At 47.3% G+C, this 20,848-nt stretch overlaps 1 protein-coding gene across 1 annotated transcript in view; it reads left to right on the forward strand.

Moving 5' to 3' along the window:
* The window catches only part of LOC140391749 (BTB/POZ domain-containing protein KCTD21-like), a 33,674-nt gene extending 16,369 nt beyond the window's left edge, over nucleotides 1–17,305 (forward strand). The window contains exon 2 of the mRNA XM_072476582.1: nucleotides 15,626–17,305. Coding sequence (XP_072332683.1) covers nucleotides 15,665–16,447 — 783 coding nt within the window. The 5' untranslated portion in view covers nucleotides 15,626–15,664 and the 3' untranslated portion in view covers nucleotides 16,448–17,305. The remainder of the gene's footprint in view (nucleotides 1–15,625) is intronic.
* The last annotated feature ends 3,543 nt before the right edge of the window (nucleotides 17,306–20,848 follow it).

Raw genomic sequence — 20,848 nt, forward strand, 5'->3', positions numbered from 1 at the left:
GGGCGCCATCTCCAGCCTTTTCCACGCCGCTCCCTCTCCCTCCATCATCCACCTACGAATCATCGCCACGTTGGTGGCCCAATAGTAATCGCCCAAATTCGGCAATGCCAGTCCCCCCGACTCTGCTACGTTGTAGGAACCCCCTCCTTACCCTCGGGGCCTTCCCTGCCCACACGAAGCTCGTGATGTTTCTATCTATTTTTTTGAAAAAGGCCTTAGTGATCAGTATAGGGAGACATTGGAACACAAATAGGAGCCTCGGGAGGACCATCAACTTAATCGCCTGCACTCTGCCCGCCGGTGACAGCGGCTGCATGTCCCACCTTTTGAAATTCTCTTCTATTTGTTCCACCAGTCGAGTCAGATTGAGTCTGTGTAAGGTTCCCCAACTCCTGGCTATCTGAATCCCCAGGTATCGGAAGTTTCTTTCCACTCTCCTTAGCGGTAGGCCATCTATCCCTCTACTCTAGTCCCCAGGGTGTATCACAAAAAGCTCACTCTTTCCCATGTTAAACCTATATCCCGAGAAATCTCCAAACTCCCTCAATATCTGCATGACCTCTGTCATCCCCCCCCCACTGGGTCCGTCACATACAGCAGTAGGCCATCCGCGTAGAGTGACACTCGGTGTTCCTCTCCCCCTCTAATCACCCCTCTCCATTTTCTGGAGTCTCTCAGCGCTATGGCCAGTGGTTCAATTGCCAGCGCGAATAGTAATGGGGACAACGGGCATCCCTGTCTTGTTCCCGTGTAGTCGAAAATACTCCGACCTTTGCCGATTTGTGACCACACTTGCCGTTGGGGCCCCATATAGGAGTTTAACCCAGCTGACAAACCCCTCCCCGAACCCGAACCTCCTCAGCACCTCCCATAGATATTCCCACTCCACCCTATTAAATGCCTTCTCTGCATCCATTGCCGCCACTATCTCTGCCTCCCCCTCTGCTGGGGGCATCATTATCACCCCTAATAGCCGTCGCACGTTGACATTTAATTGTCTCCCCTTTACGAACCCGGTCTGGTCTTCGTGCACCACCCCCGGGACACAATCCTCTATCCTCGTTGCCAGCAACTTGGCGTCCACATTTAACAGTGAGATAGGCCTATAGGACCCGCACTGCAGCGGATCCTTATCTCGCTTCAAGATTAGCGATATCGTCGCCTCCGTCATTGTCGGGGGTAGGGTCCCCCCTTCTCTGGCCTCGTTAAAGGTCCTTACCAGCAGCGGGGCCAACAAGTCCACATATTTTCTATAGAATTCCACCAGGAACCCATCTGGTCCCGGGGCCTTCCCTGCCTGCATGTTCCCCAGCCCTTTGGTAACCTCGTCCACCCCAATTGGCTCCCCCAGGCCTTCCACCTCCTGCTCCTCCACCCTCGGGAACCTTAATTGGTCCAAAAACTGCTGCATCCCCTCTTTTCCCTCCGGGGGTTGGAACCTATATAGTCTCTCGTAAAAGGTCTTAAACACCTCGGTTATCTTCCCTGCTCTCCGCACCGTGGCTCCCATTTCATCCCTAATACCCCCTATCTCCCTCGCCGCTGTCCTCTTTCGCAGCTGGTGGGCCAACAGGCGACTTGCCTTTTCCCCATGTTCATATCTCATCCCCTGTGCCTTCCTCCACTGTGCCTCTGCCCTCCCTGTGGTGAGCAGATCGAACTCTGTCTGGAGTCGTCGCCTCTCCCTGTATAGTCCTTCATCCGGGGCCTCCGCATATTTTTTATCTACCCTCAAAATCTCCCCCAGTAGTCTTTCCCTTTCCTTGGCCTCTGTTTTCCCCTTGTGGGCCCTGATGGAGATCAGCTCCCCTCTGACCACCGCCTTTAGTGCTTCCCATACTACTCCCACTCGGACCTCCCCGTCATCATTGGCCTCCAGGTACCTTTCGCTACATCCCCGCACCCTTCTGCAGACTCCCTCATCCGCCAATAATCCCACATCCAGTCGCCAGAGTGGACGCTGCTCCCTCTCCTCTCCTAATTCCAGGTCCACCCAGTGTGGGGCATGATCTGAAACAGCTATAGCTGAGTACTCCGTTCCTTCCACCCTCGAAATCAGTGACCTTCCCAAAACAAATCTTTCTGGGAGTACACCTTGTGGACATGGGAGAAAAAGGAGAACTCTTTTGCTATCGGCCTAACAAATCGCCACGGATCCACTCCCCCCATTTGGTCCATAAATCCCCTAAGCACCTTGGCCGCTGCCGGCCTTCTTCCGGTCCTAGATCTATCTAACCTTGGGTCCAGCCCGGTGTTGAAGTCCCCAGCCCCCCCCCCATTATCAGGTTTCCTACCTCCAGGTCCGGGATACGTCCCAGCATCCGCTTCATAAATCCCGCATCATCCCAATTCGGGGCATATACATTAACCAACACGACCTCCATTCCCTGCAGTCTGCCGCTCACCATCACATATCTGCCACCGCTGTCCACTACAACGTTCCTAGCCTCGAATGACACCCGTTTCCCCACCAATATGGCCACCCCCCTATTCTTTGCGTCCAGCCCCGAGTGGAACACCTGTCCCACCCATCCTTTCCTTAACCTAACCTGGTCCGCCACCTTCAGGTGCGTCTCCTGAAGCATGGCCACGTCTGCCTTCAGTCCATTTAAGTGCGTGAACACTCGGGCCCTCTTAATCGGCCCATTTAGGCCTCTCACGTTCCATGTGATCAGCCGAACTGGGGGGCTGCCTGCCCCTCTCCTCTGTTGACTAGCCATCACCCTCTCTGGGCCAGTCCCACGTCCCGGTTCCGCGCACCCACCCGTTCCCCAGGCGGCGCATTCCCGCCCCGACCACCTTTTCTTTTACCAGTTCCTTTTCGATCTCTGCAGCACCAACCCAGTTATCTCCTCTTTCCCGCCCCCCCCCCCCCCCCGCTAGATCCCCATCTAGCATGGTTACTCCCCCCATATTGCTTCCGAAAGTCAGCTGACTTCAACTGACCCCGGCTTCTCCCACTCTCTCCTTGACCCCCCCCCCCCCCCCCCCCGTGTGGGGAACTCCCATCTACCTTGCGCCTATCTTCCCGCCATCATCTTTCTGACGCGGGAACAAGAAAAATAAACCCCGTGTTCTCTAGAGCCGTCCCGCCCCTCGTGGCGCAGCTCCCTCTGCCGCCCCACTCCCATTCCCCATCCCCCGCCTATGTCTCTTCCCCCCCCACCGGCGCCCACATTTCTCAGTGTCTCCCCCCCCCCTCCCCAATTTACATCTCTATATACATCAGCATTGTCGTTTCCCCTCCAACATCCGTCCCTCAGTTCTGATCCAGTTTCTCGTTTTTAATGAAGGTCCATGCTTCTTCCGCCGTTTCGAAGTAGTGATGCCTCTCCTGGTGCGTGACCCACAGTCGCGCCGGCTGCAACATCCTGAACTTCATCTTCTTCTTGTGTAGCACCTCCTTGGCTCGATTAAAACTTGCCCTCCTTCTCGCCACCTCCGCACTCCAATCCTGGTACACTCGTACCACCGCATTCTCCCATCTACTACTTCGTACCTTTTTGGCCCATCTCAGAACCACCTCTCTGTCATTGAAGCGGTGAAATCGCACGATCATCGCCCTAGGTGGTTCTCCCGCCTTTGGTCTCCTCGCAGGGACCCGGTGGGCCCCTTCCACTTCCAAGGGGCCCGAGGGGGCCTCGGCTCCCGTTAGCGAGCGTAGCATCGTGCTCACGTAAGCCCCGCCGTCCGCTCCTTCCACTCCCTCGGGGAGACCCAGGATCTGGAGGTTCTTTCTCCGTGATCTGTTTTCTAGGACTTCAATCCTTTCAATGCACTTTTTGTGGAGCGCTTCGTGCGTCTGCAGTTTGACCGCCAGGCCCAGGATCTCGTCCTCGTTGTCCGTCACCTTCTGCTCCACCACACGGAGCTCCATCTCCTGGGTCTTTTGTGTCTCCTTAAGCCCCTCAATTGCTTGTAGCATCGGGGCCAGCACCTCCTTTTTAAGCAGCTCCACATACAGTCTTAAAAATTCGTCTTGGTCCGGCCCCCATGTCGCCTGGGCTCCCTCCGCCGCCATCTTGCTCCTTTTTTCCTTCTGCCCCTGTCCTCGAGGATTCTCCAAGATCTGGCCGCCGCCGCCGATATTTTTCTTTTTCGCTGGGAGGGACTCCCTGTTGTCTCACCCCACATCGGATTTCGTCCCGAAACAATTCCCCGTTGGGGCTCTTAAAAGAGCCCGAAGGTCCGTTCGAGCTGGAGCCGCCGAAACGTGCGGCTTAGCTGGTCATCGCCGCAACCGGAAGTCTCATATAGAAATTATTAATCTTTTCCTGGTGTTATATTCCTTTCCTTTTCCTCCAAGATAGCCAGATATGTAGCATTCACAAAGAATATAAAAATAAGAAGTTTGAATCAAAACATTTTATTTTACACTAACTTTGATCAGGTTTGCACACTTTACTGAGTAACAGAATACTTAACTAATAATACTGAATCTGTAATATATCAATATTCTATCTAACTAATAAATGACACTATGACTTGATCTCGTGCTATATCTCCACAATCAATTCTCACTCTGTTCTCCTAAACTTCTTGATATGGAGATGCCGGTGTTGGACTGGGGTGAGCACAGTAAGAAGTCTTACAACACCAGGTTAAAGTCCAACAGGTGTGTTTCGAATCACTAGCTTTCGGAGCGCTGCTCCTTCCTCAGGTGTCAAACTTCTTGTCATGGGACTTCCGGTGGCAGCCATGAAGGAGTAGGTCGCACATTTGGTGACTCCCACTCGAGTCGGACCTTTGGACCTTTTCCCTGATTTTTACTCTGACTTTACTCGGAAAATTGATGGCAGACGTAATTGTGAGGAGGAATCCCACACCGGTGCATGGAGAGGTGGACCAGGAGTGCTCGCAAAGGAAGAAATAGGCGAACAGAGAAGGCCTGGGTTGAAGCTTTTCATTTCAAGCTGCAGTGGGAAAAAGCATAGCAGTAGTCCTGGCTCGACGACCCAGCGGTCGACGGTGCAGTTGATGCAATTTATACAAGAGGGCTTTGCCAAACAGGAATGCGTGGACCCGATTAGGGAATCGATTGTTCGGCTGGAACATAAACTGGATGCTCAAGATCGGCCGATCCAGAAAGTAGAGAAGGCACTGACTGAGCAGGAGGAACACCAAACAACAATGGAGGTGGGGATGCTGAGAGACCAGCAGGAACTGCTCCAGGAGAAGGTGGAGGATCTAGAGAATAAGTCCCGCCGGCAGAACTTTAGGATCGTTGGTCTCTCGGAGGGGTCCGAAGGAGCGGATGCAGGGGCATATATAGCGGGCATGTTTGAGAAGCTAATGGGGGATGGGACGTTCACCTGATCCTTGGAGGTCGACTGGGCTCACAGAGCGCTAGCGAGGAAGCCGCCTGTAGGTGACCCCCCTCCCCCCCCCCGGAGGGTGATGATGATGGTGAGATTCCACAGGTACCTGGACAAGGAGCATATATTACGGTGGGCCAGGCAGACACGGAGCTGTAAGTGGGAGAACAGCATCGTGTGTATCTACCAAGACCCGAATGCGGACGTAGGCAGGAGAGCAGGGTTCAACCAAGTAAAGTCAACCCCTTTCAAGAAGAAGGTGAAGTTTTATTAAAGCCGTTTTTTTGGGTGGCCGAGAGTGAAGGAGATCTCCTTTTACTCACGCGTGCATAACGTGTACTCCTTGATGGACTTTTTCATCTTGAACAGGGCTTCACTGACGGGGCTAGTGGACACTGAGTATTTAGCGATCACGGTCTTGGATCATGCCGCGCACTGGGTGGACCTACAGGTGAGCAAGGACTGTGGCTAGCGCCCGCAGTTGAGATTGGATGTCGGACTGTTAGCAGATGAGGAGGTGTGCGGGCGGGTGAGGAAATGTATCCAGAACTATCTGGAAGTTAATGATACGGGGGAAGTCTCGGCTGCAATGGTCTGGGAGGCGCTGAAGGCAGTGGTCAAAGGGGAGCTGATCTCGATACAGGCCCTCTGAGAAGGTAGACAGAGCAGAGACGGACCGACTGATATGGGAAATACTTCAGGTCGACAGGAGGTGTGCGGAGACCCCAGAGGCAGGGCTTTTAAGGGAACGACGGAGGCTACAGGCGGAGTTTGGTTTGTTAACTACAGGGAAGGCAGTGGAGTAGCTGAGAAAGGCGAGTAGGTGATATATAAGTATGGAGAGAATGCCTGCGCAGCAGCTCAGAAAGAGGGAGGCAGCCAGGGAGATTGGGAACGTAAGGGACAGAGATGGGAACCTGGTCGGAGATTCAGCAGGGGTTAATAGGATGTTCAAGGAGTTTTATAGCAGGCTGTATGAGTCAGAACCCCCAGCTGGACCGGAGGGGATGAGGCAATTCTTAGGGGGGCTGAGGTTCCCGAAGGTTGACGAAGGGTTGGTAGAAGTGCTGGGAGCCCCGATAGGGATGGAAGAAATAGCAGAAGGGCTGAAGGCCATGCAGTCGGATAAAGCCCCGGGACCAGACGGGTACCCAGTGGAGTTTTACAAAAATGTTTTCTGGGATGCTGGGGTCGCTGCTGATGAGGGCATTTAATGAGGCAAGGGAGTGCGGGGTGTGTCCCCCGACAATGTCACAGGCCACTATCTCTTTGATCCTGCAGCGGGATAAGGACCCGGAGCTATGTGGGTCCTCCAGACCAATCTCCTTATTAAATGTGGATGCCAGACTGTTGGCCAAAATCTTGTCCTCTAGGATCGAAGACGTGATTGGGGAGGACAAGACGGGATTTGTTAAGGGTAGGCAGTTGGCGGCCAACATTCGAAGGCTGCTGAATGTGATCATGATGCCTCCGAGGGTAGGGATGTGGAGGTAGTGGTCGCAATGGACACAGAGAAGGCATTTGATCGTGTGGAATGGACCTATCTGTGGGAGGCGCTGGGGCAGTTTAGGTTTGGATGGGGCTTCATCGACTGGGTTAAGCTGCTGTATCAGGTGCCTGTGGCGATTGTACGGATGAACTGGTTGACGTTGGGCTATTTTAGGTTGCACCGGGGGACGAGGCAAAGATGCCCCCTTTCCCCACTGCTGTTTGCGCAGGCCGTAGAGCCGCTGGCAATTGCGCTGAGAGCCTCATGGGGCTGATTCGGAGAGGGGTGGAACACAGAGATCCGCTATACCCAGATGATCTGTTCCGATATGTTTCTGACCCACGAGAAGGGATGGGAGAAATTGAGGATTTGGGGGGAATTTGGCCGGTTTTCAGGTTCTAAATTGAACATGGGGGAAAAGTGAGATGTTCGCAATCCAGGCAAGGGGGCAGGAGAGACGACTGGGGGAGTTGCCGTTTAGAGTGGTAGGGGGAAGCTTTGGGTATCTAGGCATCCAGGTGGAATGGGAACGGCTACATAAATTAAATTTGACCCGACTAGTAGACCAAATGAAGGAAGGTTTCCGAAGGTGGGACATGCTCCCGCTTTCACTGGCTGGGAGGAGGCAGTGAAAATGACCGTCCTCCCGAGATTCCTGTTTGAGTTTCAGTGTCTCCCCATCTTTATTCCACGGGCCTTTTTAAAACAGGTTAATAAGGTGATCTCTGGCTTTGTATGGGCGGGTAAGATCCCACGAGTAAAAAAGGGGATGCTGGAGCGTAGCCGGTGGGAGGGCGGGCTGGCACTCCCGAACTTTAGTAATTATTATTGGGCGGCAAATATATCCATGATTAGGAAGTGGGTGGGGGGGGGGTCGATGTGGGAGCGAGTAGAGGCGGCATCATGTAAGTGCACAAGTTTGGGGGCATTGGTAACGGCGCCTCTGTCGTTCACGCCGGCACGGTACTCCACCAGCCCCGTGGTGGTGGCGGCCCTGAGAGTCGGCGGGGGCCAATGGAGGAAACATGTGGGAGCAGAGGGAGCATCGGTCTGGTCTCCAATCTGCAATAATCATCAGTTTGCCCCGTGAAGGCTGGATGGAGGGTTTCGGAGATGGCAAAGAGCAGGGATCAAGAGGATGGGAGAATTGTTTATAGAGGGGAGCTTTCCCAGCCTGAGGGAGTTGGAGGAGCAATTTGAATTGACAGGTGGGAATGAGTTTAGGTACCTGCAGGCGCGAGATTTCCTATGCAGGCACATCTCAATCTTCCCGCTCTTACTGCCAAGGGGGATACTGGACAGGGTAGTTTCCAGAATATGGGTAGGAGAAGGGAGGGTTTCAGACACTTATAAAGAACTCATGGGGTCAGAGGAAACGCAGACTGAGGAGCTGAAACACAAATGGGATGAGGAGTTAGGAGGAGAGACAGAGGAAGGTCTCTGGGTGGATGCGTTGAGTAGGGTCAACGCGTCCACAACATGTGCCAGGCTCAGCCTGATACAGTTTAAGGTCGTTCACCGGGCACACATGACAGTGGCCCGGATGAGCAGGTTCTTTGAGATAGAAGACAGATGTGCAAGGTGTGCAGGAGGACCAGCGAACCATGTTCATATGTTCTGGGCATGCCTGAAGCTTGGGGGATTCTGGCAGGGGTTTGCGGATGTCATGTCCAAGGTATTTATATGAATAGGATGGGAATAGAAGGATACGGACCCAGGAAGTGTAGAAGATTGTAGTTTAGTCGGGCAGTATGGTCGGCACGGGCTTGGAGGGCCGAAGGGCCTGTTCCTGTGCTGTACATTTCTTTGTTCTTTGTTTGTTCTTTGTTTATTAAAAACCAGGGTGGCACCGAATCCAGAGGTGGCGATTTTCAGAGTGTCGGAAGATCCGGGAATCCAGGAGGAGAAAGAGGCAGATGTTCTGGCCTTTGCTTCCCTGGTAGCCCGGAGACTGATACTATTAACTTGGAGGGACTCAAAGCCCCCGAAGTCAGAGACCTGGCTAACTGACATGGCTAGCTTTCTCTGTCTGGAGAAAATCAAGCTCACCCTGAGAGGGTCAATGTCCGGGTTTATCCAGAGGTGGCAGCCGTCCGTCAACTTCTTACGGAAAATTAACTGTCAGCAGAGAGGGGGGGGGTCTTGTTTAATTTAGATTAGTGTGTAAGAAAGGTGGGACCTGTGAGGGAGGAAGATGGCTTTTGCACTACTTTAATATTTGTATGTACACTGTTTCTTCTGTTATTGTTATAAAACCATAAATACCTCAAAAATGTTTATTTAAAAAAAAAACTTCCCATCAAGTTCTCTTCAGCTTTTCCCAGAATTCCTAGAGATGCTGTCTTGTATACAATGAATTAGTAATGCCATCTAGTGTTCTATTTACACACCATTTCAGATGCTAACCCTTTACTACACTGGCACTGTACATATCATTACCAAAACAATCTTTATTTCTAATGTATTTGTAAAATACTGTACTTTAAAAAAAATCATACTTGGCTTTCCATACCTCATTAACGTCTGTCTTCCTTATTTTCCTATTATTATGATTTGTTGTATTCCTCCAGTTTTTTTTTTTTAGATATTTGTTTGCCCAGGGTTTCATAAAACATTGAGTAGCATTTTTAGTTGAATATATTTATTCTGTATTTTAGCTATCTCTTAAAAGCATCCCACTGTTCCAGCCAATTTATTTTTCCATCTCGCCTCTTAACTCCAAACTTTATAAAATCTGCTCCAATTCAATCTAGTCTATGTACTGCATTTTACGCTTTCTAACTGTATTGTAAACCTTATTTTGTGGTTGTTTTACGTTGTCTGCCTGATTGATAACTAAAAACTAAATCTAGCCACACCTCCACCCTCAAATTTCTACTAACATGTAGCATTCCTTTCTGGAATTCCATTCCTTTTTCTCCATTTACTCTCCTCAATCAACAAGTGAATAATTAAAGACTCCCAAAACCTTAATTTTGTTATTCCTACTGCAGATTTCCTCTCTTATTTCCTTCCCACAGTTTTAAAATTTGTAACATATCCTTACTGAAATAACAAGCTTTAGAAACAAAGTTGGCATACCAGTTATATTGACTATGTACTTGTTTAATATTTTTTTTAAAATCTTTATTGTCACAAGTAGGCTTACATTAACAGTGCAATGAAGTTACTGTGACAAGCCCCTAGTCGCCACATTCCGGCGCCTGTTTGGGTACGAGGAGAATTCAGAATGTCTAAATTACCTAATAGCACGTCTTTCAGGATTTGTGGGTGGAAACCGGAGCACCCGGAGGAAACCCACGCAGACACGGGGAGAACGTGCAGACTCCGTACAGTGACCCAAGCTGGGATGAACCTGGGACCCTGGCAACAGTGCTAACCACTGTGCTACTGTGCCGCCCCTGTACCTTTCCCTTTTACATTAACCCTCTCTCCAGCATCTCAACCACTCTACCTCCTTTCTCATCTTTTCAATCTCTTCTAAATCTCTCTATCTTATTTTTCGTTCTTGTCATCTACAGTCAGGTTTCTGTTAATGCTATTAAATCTAGTTCTCGTGACAAAGTAATAGCTTTTGGTTCCTCCGGTTTATTTTCCATACTCTGTATTGCAGTACATTTTTGACATATTTTAAACAGTACTTTTCACATATTTTGGCTAAATTGCCCCATCTCCGTTTCCCTGTTTTTAAAGTAGTTCATTTGATTTTCTTCATCTTCACCATATAACTCCTTGCTAAATTATTTTCTGCATGAATATTACCATTTTCTTCTCCCTGTTTTTATTAGCTGATCTTGGTTCGTTTATTTTCCGAGAGACCTCTCTTAGTTTAAATACTTTGTCAATTTCCAATTTAACTAATACATTAGCATCCCAGTTGCTCAGAATAGCTTTGATCTGCCCGATAACTGATGTCAGTTCCCAACAAAGTGGCATGTTTAATCATGCATTGATTTCCCCAATTCTGAATAAAATTGCACAGTATTTATTTACAGCACAGAAACAGGTAGCTTGGCCCAACAGTTCTGTGCTCGTGTTTAGGCTCTAAAGGAGCCTCCTCCCACATTCTATCATCCTCATCAACCCAATCTTCCTGACCTTTACAACTTCACTCAGAATTCTGATATAGTTGTTTATTGAAAGACTTTTGACCTTCAGCTCGGATTTATATGAAAAATCCCAAGCCGCACTACAATTTTGTCTATGCTATTCCTCTCAAATTGAAGTCTTTATGTTTTTCTGATAAGTTTGAAGCAAAAGTAACATCCAGGTATGAGAAATAATTGATATTTAAGGCGAAAAGGTGGAATTCCACGAACTGAAGAAGGAAAAAGCAAAGGAATGAAAAGAATATAATGTAGAAATATATTTTTTCTTTTCCTCATTTTTCTTTGCGGTCCCTTTAAGGATTAGAAAGCTCCGCCTGAACAGTTTGTTAATGATTTTAGTGAACCACCAGATCAGGTGCTGGAGATTTACTTCCAAGGCTCTGTCACTCTACTCTAAATCCAGTTATGGGATAATGTATCCAGTTCAAAATCTCTTTCAGCTTCAAGGTTGATTTGAAATAACTTTCATGTGACAGAATGCGACAACATTGGGATGTATTTGAGGTGGCAGTATCACTAATGTGTTATCAGAATAGCACTGGTTGCATGTGCAAATCGGATGTCTAGTCTCCAGAGAAGCAAAATTAACTATGTGAACAAAAATACTGTGAGATTGCTGGTCATATTTTAAGTTACAAAATTGGAGGTAATCTGTGGACTTTTTTTTTTTTTTCAATCCTCCCCCTTTTATCGTTCTCTAGTTGAATTGTTCCTTAAAGTAGGAAATGCTAATGAATTGTATTGCATGCTCAATATTTATTGAATATTCATCCGTTTTGAACAAGATTTCCACAAACCCAACAGAAGCTTTTTCTTAAATGGGTGATAGTTTTCCGGTGTTGCCAAATATTGTATATTTGAGGGTAGCCCATCAAAAAAAACTTTGGAGGGAAGATGGCTGCCGCGCCCAATACAATAGACAAGTTGGCGGGGGGTGGAAAAATTCAGCGAACAGGTGGATAGGCAGTTCCAGTGGCAGGGCCAGGAGATAAAAGAATCATGTAAAGACTCTGTTGAGGCTTTGGGCCCGATTTGCAAAAAGCTTATAAAGACCTTGAATGTGATGAAAGCGCAAGATGAGACGTTGAAGGGGCTGGAGGAAGTCTTGTCACAGCATGAGGATCAGTTTGCAACATTGGAAGCGGAGTTGCCGCTCATGGCAGATAGCAACAAAGGCCTGAGGCTAAAAGTGGAGGATCTTGAACAGGTCAATGTGGTTGACCCTCAGATTGGTGAGGCTGCCGGAGGGAATGGAGGGCTTGAAGCTGACCGGATATTTTTTGGCGATGTTCTCTCAGTCGATGGGAGGGAATGTGTTGTTCTCTCCTCCGGAGTTGGATAGAGGGTTGGCTGTTCGGGTAGAGGCCAAGGCCAAATGAGGCACCGCAGGCAGTGATTATCCGCTTCCACAGTTATCAAAGGAAGGAGAGGGTCTTGATGTGGGTGAAAATGATCCGAACATTGACTAGAATGGGCACACGGTGCGGATATATCAGGACATTGGGACTGAGCTGGTGAAGAGATGTGCAGTCTTCAACAAGGCGAAGGCAATGTTTTACAGCAAGGGTGTGCAATTTGGGATAGTGTACTTGGCGCGATTGTGGACACAATGGACTCGAAAGATTACTTCTTCGACATACCGGAGATTGCAGAGGCCTTCATCAGAGAGAAGAAGCTTGGACCAGTCTGAAGAAAACTGTTTGGGACTCTGCATAAAGGGGTGTTTGTGCAGTGCACCTGTTCCTTTTTTTGTTATGTTTTTGGCCTGTTGCGGGTTTTGGCGGTACAAAGGGGGAGATTGATATGTTTTTTTGGAGGGGAGAGAAACTTGTTAATGTTGAGTTTGAGCACGTTAGTGGGGGGAGTGGGTCAGGAGAGATGGGGTGATTGTTGGAGGGGCCCCTGAGTGGGGGCCTATTTGCTAGTGGTAAGGGGAGTGGATGGCTAATGAACAAGAGTGGAGTGGGGGAGGAGACGCTGTGACTCGTTGGGCCAGGTTAGGCGGGGCACAATGGGTCTAGTTTGTTTGGTGAGGGGATGGGGTAGGTTGTGGCACCAGGCAGTCTGCGAGCTGGGGGAGAAATAACTGACCAGGGGATTTTATTTGTCTCATACTAGGGGTAGGGCTGGATGCCATCTTAGGTGGGTCTGGACTCCAGGAATCTGTGCAGGAATATTGCAACATGGTGGGAATGGCTGACTGGAGGAGGAGGGTTGAAAGATTGCCGACCAAGGTTAGCCAACTGCAATGTGCGGGGCCCGGGGGGCCTGTGAAGACGACGAGTCTTTTCCCATTTAAAGCATTTGGCAGCTGCCGGTGTGTTCCTACAAGAAACTCAACCTGCGGATGTGGGACCAGATCAGGTTGCGGAAAGTTTGGGTGAGCCAGGTTTCCACTCAGTTCGACAGTAGGGCCTGGAGGGGTAGCGGTTCTGGCCAGCAAGAGGGATCATTTTCAGGCGGGGATGGTTTTGGCCAATCAGGGAGGCTGTTACGTGATGATGACAAGTATACTGGAGGGGAAGGTCGTGGTGTTGGTGAACGTGAATGCCCCGAATTGGAACAATGTTAAATTTATGATACGGTTGTTGGCTGCAATTCTGGAATTAGATACACATTTGATTTTAGGAGGGGATTTTAATTGTGTGTTGGATCCGAAGTTGGATTGATCTAGGCAGAGATAGCTGGTCCCTTTGGGAATGGTGAAGGTGTTAGCTGCATTTTTAAAAATAAATATTTTTATTCTCCTTTTTCACATTTACACCCACCAACAATAAACAATAATCAGTAACAAATGAAATGTCAACCCCCATATCAAGGTGTTAGCTGCATTTATGGGAGGGGTGGACCTGTGGCGGTTTATGCACCTGGGGGCAAAGAGTTTTTGTTTTGTTTTTTCCCTGGTATATAAGATGTACTCGCGGTTGACTTTTTTGTTATGGGTAGCATCTGCTCCCTGGGGTGAAAATTCAGTGTATTCAGCGGTGGTTGTTTCTGACTCCGCTTAGTGGACTTGAAGTTGGAGGTGGGTTGGGCGTAGCGCATAGGATGGAGGCTGGTTGTGGAACTGTTATCTGATGTCAGGTTTTGTGGGAAGATTTCTAGGGCCAGAAAGGACTACGCTGAAATGAGCGAGGTTTTGCCTTCTACTTCGTAGGAGGCATTAAAGGCTGTGATTAGGAGGGGAAATTATCTCATACAAGGCATGCATAGACAGGTAGGCCAGGAATGAACATTAGGAGCTGGTGGATTGGATTCTGGGTATAGATCGGGAGTATGTGAGTGCCCCAACTCCAGAAGTTATGGAAGAAGCTGCAATGCAGTTTGACCTGTTGTCCACTTAACAGGGTGGTGTATGAGCATGGAGAAGGTGAGCCGCCTTTTTGCTCATTAGTTATGGCGACAGGAGACTGCTCGGGAGATTGTGAGGGAGCCAGGGGATGGTTGGTCTCCGAGCCAAAAAAGGTGAAAGGAGCGTTTCAGACTTTCTATGAGGTGCTTTATAATTTGGAGCCACCAGAGAATGAGCACAGAACGGTAGAGTTCTTGGAGGGTTTGTGGAGTTCCACCAGTTGGGGGAGGAATTGCAGGAGGAGTTAGAGGCACCGCTTGGATTAGAGGAGCTTCGCATGGCTTTAGGAAAGATGCAGACAGGGAAGGCGAAGGGGTCAGATGGGTTCCTGGTAGAATTTATCTGTTGGTCCCGTTGGTGTTTAGGGAACACCTCACCAAGGCAAGGATGAGTTTTTTTCCGCAGGGTTTGAGGATAGGTGCGAGCGGCGTTCGAGAGGCCCTGTGAACCATGTGCACAGGTTCTGGTCCTGTCCCAAATTGGTTGGTTGGTTTTAGGGGTCTTTTTTTCAGCACCATATCGGTAATACTGAATGTTAATTTAGAGCCCTGTCCATTAGTAGCTATTGTTGGGGTGTTGGGCCAACTGGAGTTGAGGACTGCTCTACCATTCAATAGCATCATGGCTGATTACTAAAAAATGATGCTGTCTCTTCAGCTGGTTTAGATGGAAGCAGCACTGGGTGAACTTATGCATTAGCTAACACTTTTTATCGCAATTTCAGGATATTCCAAAATGCTTCACAGCTGCCTTTAGTCACTGTTGTTGAGTTGGCAAATGTGACAGCTGATTTGTATAAATCGTCCCACAGTCAACAACTTAGCCTAACTAATCTGATTTTTGTTGGAGAAATTATTAGAATCAAAACTGTTATACACTTCTCCAGGAAAGGGAGAAGGCCATGAAAAGGGCAGCACGGTAGCATATAGGTTAGCACTGTTGCTTCACAGCACCAGGGCCCGGGTTTGATTCCCGGCTTGGGTCACTATCTGTGCGGAGTCTGCAGGTTCTCTCTATGTCTGCGTGGATTTCCTCCGGGTGCTCCGGTTTCCTCCCACAAGTCCTGAAAGACATGCTTGTTAGGTGACTTGGACATTCTGAATTCTCCCTCAGTGTACCTGAACAGGCGCTGGAGTGTGGCGACTGGGGGATTTTCACAGTAACTTAATTGCAGTGTTAATGTAAGCCTACTGACAATAATAAAGATTATTATTAATAGGTTACAACCTGTTCTCATTGAAACAGTGAGTGTAGGGGGGGAGCAGGAGTACTTCTGTTTTGGTGTAATGTTTTGATCTTTGCAGTGAACAGTTTTCATGAAATATTTTTCCCTTTTTGTCTCCCTTTTTTTATAAAACAGATTGTAGAGAATTAAGATACTCCACAGTGGCAAATCAGTATGTCTGACCCTATAACATTAAATGTAGGAGGAAAGCTATACACCAGTTCTCTAGCAACTTTAACACGTTATCCAGACTCCATGCTGGGGGTAATGTTCAGTGGGAAAATGCCGTCAACTAGTGATCAGCATGGTAATTTCTTCATTGATAGAGATGGCAAAATATTTCGATATATTCTAAATTTTCTGCGGACATCAAACCTGGATCTCCCAGATGATTTTCAAGAAGTGGGGCTCTTGAAGAGAGAAGCTGATTTTTACCAGATCCAGCCATTGATAGAGGCTTTGCAGGAGAGAGAGTCTGAAAATGCCAAAGCAGAGAGAAATGCAATGCTCAACATTACTCTTGATCAGAGACTGCAAACTGTTTACTTCACTGTTAAACCAGCCCCACAAATGTACAACCTAACCTCATGTAGCACAGAGGTTTTTGATGCAAACATATTTTGCACATCAGCTGAATTCTTGAAGCATTTGAGCTCCAAGTTTTGTTACTTTGTCAATGGTAAACTTTTGCCAATTGGTTATGAGAAAAAGGATCCACACCATTTGACACTACAGTGGGTTGGACATGTGGCAGTGTTGCCTGAAGATGAATATACAAGGCAGAATTTAAAAAGACTATGGATTGTGCCTACAAATGAGCAAGTTAACAATTTTCAATTGTTTGTAGAGGAAGTGTTAAAAACAGCAATGAGTGATGGATTCCATGTGGACACATTACAACCAGATTCCTCTGACTTTATGAATTATAAGGTACTACGTTTAGTCCGGTATAAATAGAAATCCAGTATAAATAGATTTATCGCTTAAAGTATTAATTATTAAATGTTTATTACTGTGTAACAGTAAATGCCTTAAGCTTTTCTCCCTAAACTGTATGCATTTTAGATTCCGGATGCTGCATTTACCTACGCTGTCTTTATTGCTTGAAACAATGAAAGTTTAACAATGTAAAATGTGCAAGAGTTTATTTAATCATAATACTGGCAAATTCGGTCACTGGTTCAAACAATTTATTTTCACCCTGACTTTTTATTGTACTATGTATATACTGTTTTGCACTGGAGTTTTAATGCCCACCATTTCTGAGAAGAAATATAGTTTTGAAAAGATACTTCTAATGACACCGAACGTCTTGGTACAATATTGGACATTTTATGTGTTCTGTACAAAACAGTTAACAAGCAAACTAAATCTTCAATAGGATATACTTAATTGTTTTGTCAAGTTTTCTTAATAAAACAAACAAGGAAATTTAAAACATTAAATTTAATGTCAGGAGTTAAAATAATCTTATTGTTGATGCAGTTAATTTATAGCACCAAGTCTGAATTTACAAAATGTTTTTAAAGGGAAAGGGCCTCAGTGGATTAAAGCTAGAAATTTTATATAGCTCTAATTCATACCATAGGTTTTCTGTAATCGGGTGTTGTGCTTTTTAATTCTTTATTTCAATAATATTTAACGTAATGGCATTTAATTTTGAAACAAATGTCCCCAAATATATTCTGCCATTATGTAGTGTATTATACTTTTGCTGAAGATTTGCAAAAACCCTACAGTTGAAGGAATTTTCATTATTTGTGAGTTAAATACTATACTTCAAAATAACATCAGTGATGTATGTTAATGGAGACTGCATCAACTAGTGTTGGGGTGGGGGTGGGGGTGGGGGGGGTGAGAGAACAGGACAACTTGCCTAGATCTCCATTAAGTGACAGTGGCTCTTGAAATTGCATTTGTTTCAAATAATACAAACATAAAACATTTAAGGAAACGATTTTTCTTGTCAAAATATTTTTTTCTTGCCAAAATAACTTGAACACAGGATACCCTGTGCAGAACCAGATGGAAGCGGGGCAGTTAGCACCAACATAAAAGTAACAGTTGTGACTTAGAATTTTGAAGGGAGAAGATCCTTCTACTTTGGCAAACATTGTGATGCATATTGGTATTGAGATGAGTAGTCGAGAGGAAAATAAAATATTGGAATAAAGAGGATCAAATAAGCTAATACTGATGATCATAAATGTTTTTATTAATGCAGGGACACGTGTATAAATACTATATTAGCTCATGAAAATATAAAACTTTAGACAGCACAGAAACAGCTGTGAAAAGATGGACAAACAATGGAACAAAGATGATATGAAAAGTTCTACTGCAATTAAAAACAAATGAGTTAGTTGATTGTGCTATTGACTTGAATAGAATTTAAAAGCAAAGAATTTCAAAATACCAATAATTCGAAGAATGGTTGTCATCGGCTGTTTCTTTACACTTTTTGAGTCACCATCAATAAACAGTGGTACTGGACATTCATTTACTATTGGTGTTATATCGAGCATTTCTGGAGATTCGCTAGCTGCCTTGGGATTGGTAAAAATGGAACAAGGTGAACTGGACATAAAGGAGTGGTGTTGACTGTGAATGGCATGGCTGAATGAGATCAAGGAGGACCATACATAACATTCATGCAGGCTGTAATGTATGAGCTTGGCCATAACAGTGCTGCAAGCAGGATGGAAACGAGGCAGTAAGGATTCAGCTGGGAAGATTGAGATTGATGGGAACTACCTAAGGTGGTGAGACTTTAAATCTGGGCAAAGCGGTCGATCAGATGAAAAGGGATTTCTGCAGGTGGGACATGCTCCCGCTGACACTGGCGGGGAGGGTGCAGATGGTGAAGATGATAGTCCTCCCGAGACGACACTTTTTCTTTTTCAATGTCTCCCGATTTTTGGCCCGAAGGACTTTTTTAGGAAAATGAACGTGGCGATCTCGGGTTTTGTGTGGACTGGGAAAACCCCGAAGGCACTCCTGGAACGGGGCCGTGGGGAGGGGGCTTGGCCTTCCCAAGTTTTATTAATTATTACTGGGCAGCCAACATATCGATGGTCAGGAAGTGGGTAGTGGGGGAGGGGTTGGTTTGGGAGCGAGTAGAGACGGCATCCTGTAAGGCAGGCATTGTAAAACCCGGCGGGTCGTGGAGCCGTTCCGTTGCGGCGCTCCCGATCACGCAAATCTGCGCACAACAGCCAGCTGCTAATAACGCCGGCTGCAAGCGGTCTTCAAAATGACTGCGAACAGGTTTTAAAAAAAAAAAAAAAACAGCCGCATTGCGCATGCGTGCCAGATCATCGGCGCGCATGCGCAAAACTATGTGCATGCGTGCCGATGATCGGGCACACATACGCAGTGCGGCAGCTTTTTTAAAAAAACGGTTGCAGCTTTTTGTTTTACAAGTTCGGGGGGGGGTGGGGGTTTATTCATTTATTTTAAACATTTTATTATTTTCATTTATTTTATTTTATTTTTACAAGTTCGGGGGGGTTTTATTTGATACAATTTTACAGGAAAAAATGCAGAACTTTGGTCAGATGGAGACTCCATACTTTCCGACACCGGAAGGCTTCACCTTCATCCAACAGGTTCCATTGGAGGAGTGTGTGCGAGGGCCAAAGGGACCCAAAACCATTTCCTCCATTTTTGTCAGCAGCAAACAAGGTAAGAGAAAATGGTGGGTCGCGCAGGTCGGCCGGCGTGGGTCGCGAAGGTTGGCCGGTTGGTAAAAATGCGTCTTCGGAAAAACAGTTTGAAAACTGCTGTAAGGGTATGAGTTTGGAGGCTTTATTGATGGCGCCCCTCACCGGCTCGGTACCCCACAAGCCCAGAAGGTAGTGGCAGCCCTGAGGGTGTTGGGACAATGGAGACAGCACATGAGAGTGGAGTCACCGTGTGGAGTCAGTGTGGTCACCGATCTGTGACAATCATCGTTTTGTTCCGGGGGGGCTGGATGGGGTCTTTAAGATGTGGCAGCGGGGCAGAGAGAGATTTGGGGATCTCTTCATTCAGGAGTGTTTCCCGGGCCTGGAGGCATTGGAGGAGGAGTTTGAGTTGCCGGGTGGGAAAGGGTTTCGGTACCTACAGGTACGGGACTTTGTTCGGAAGCAGGTTCCAAGCTTTCCTCGCCTCCCCCTGAGGGGACTACAGGATAAGGTGATGTCAATAACGGGGGTTGGGGAGGGTCGGGTCTCTGAGATATATAAGTTGATGGAGTGGGAAGGAGTCCCTATCTGGGAGGGGAAGAGGAGCTGGTTGGGAGCTGGAAATCGAATTATGGGAAAAGGCTTTGAAGAGAGTTAATTCATCCTCTTCTTGTGCCAGACTTTAGCCTGATCCAGTTCAAGTTGGTTCATAGGGCCCACATGACGGTAGCTCGGATGAGCAGGTTTTTTGCAGAAGTGGGGGATAGATGCAGATGCTGTGGGGCTAGCCCGGCGAATCATGTACATATGTTTTGGGTGTGACCGAAGTTGAGGGGATTCTGGCAGGGATTTGCAGACGTCATGTCAGAGGTCCAGGAAGGGAGGTTTACTCCGAGTCCAGAATTGGCAATATTTGGGATATCGGAAGATCCGGGGGCCCCGTGAAGGGGGGGTAGGGGGGTCAAATATTCTGGCCTTCTCCTCCCTGGTGGCCCGGAGACAGATTTTGCTGGGATGGAGAGACGTGGAACCCCCAAAGTCAGGAGCGTGGGTCAGCGACATGGCGGGGTTTCTCAGGCTGGAAAAGATTAAGTTCGCCTTGAGAGGATTAATTCAGGTGTTCGCCCAGAGGTGGCAGCCGTTCATCGGGGGGGGGGGGGGAAGGAAAATGGGAGGCATGGGGGGGGGGGGGGGGGGGGAAGGAAAATGGGAGGCATGGTAGTGTAAGACGAGGACAGGGAACTTAGTGTACGGATAATTAGGAAATAGGGCAGGGGTAGTAGGGGACATTGTTTTTAGGATTTTTGCGTGCGTCGGCCCAGGCGGTCGTTTAAGGAATGTTAAAGTGTTAAACTGTAAACTGAAAATTACAAATGCTTCAATAAAATATTTTCTAAAAACAAAAGGTGGTGAGACTTAAGAGAAGAATGATAGGGAGGGGCAATATTTAAAAGCGGACAGACTAGCTGAATTTGGATTTTTGAAGAGGGAGTGACAGCAGTTTTGTAAGGAAAAGGGATGATTCAGGCAGTGAATGAGAGGCACTGACAAAATTAAGAAGCAACATGGTCTGGGAAGATGGTTGAGTAAGAAGGGGATTGATGGAATGATAGAGTAGGTTGGAAAGGTTGTGGGGAAGGAGTAGGTGGGGAGAAACTTCAAATGCCTGTAACATGAGAAGGCAAAGACATGA

This window comes from Scyliorhinus torazame, chromosome 15 (assembly GCF_047496885.1).
Source record: "Scyliorhinus torazame isolate Kashiwa2021f chromosome 15, sScyTor2.1, whole genome shotgun sequence".
NCBI lineage: Eukaryota > Metazoa > Chordata > Chondrichthyes > Carcharhiniformes > Scyliorhinidae > Scyliorhinus > Scyliorhinus torazame.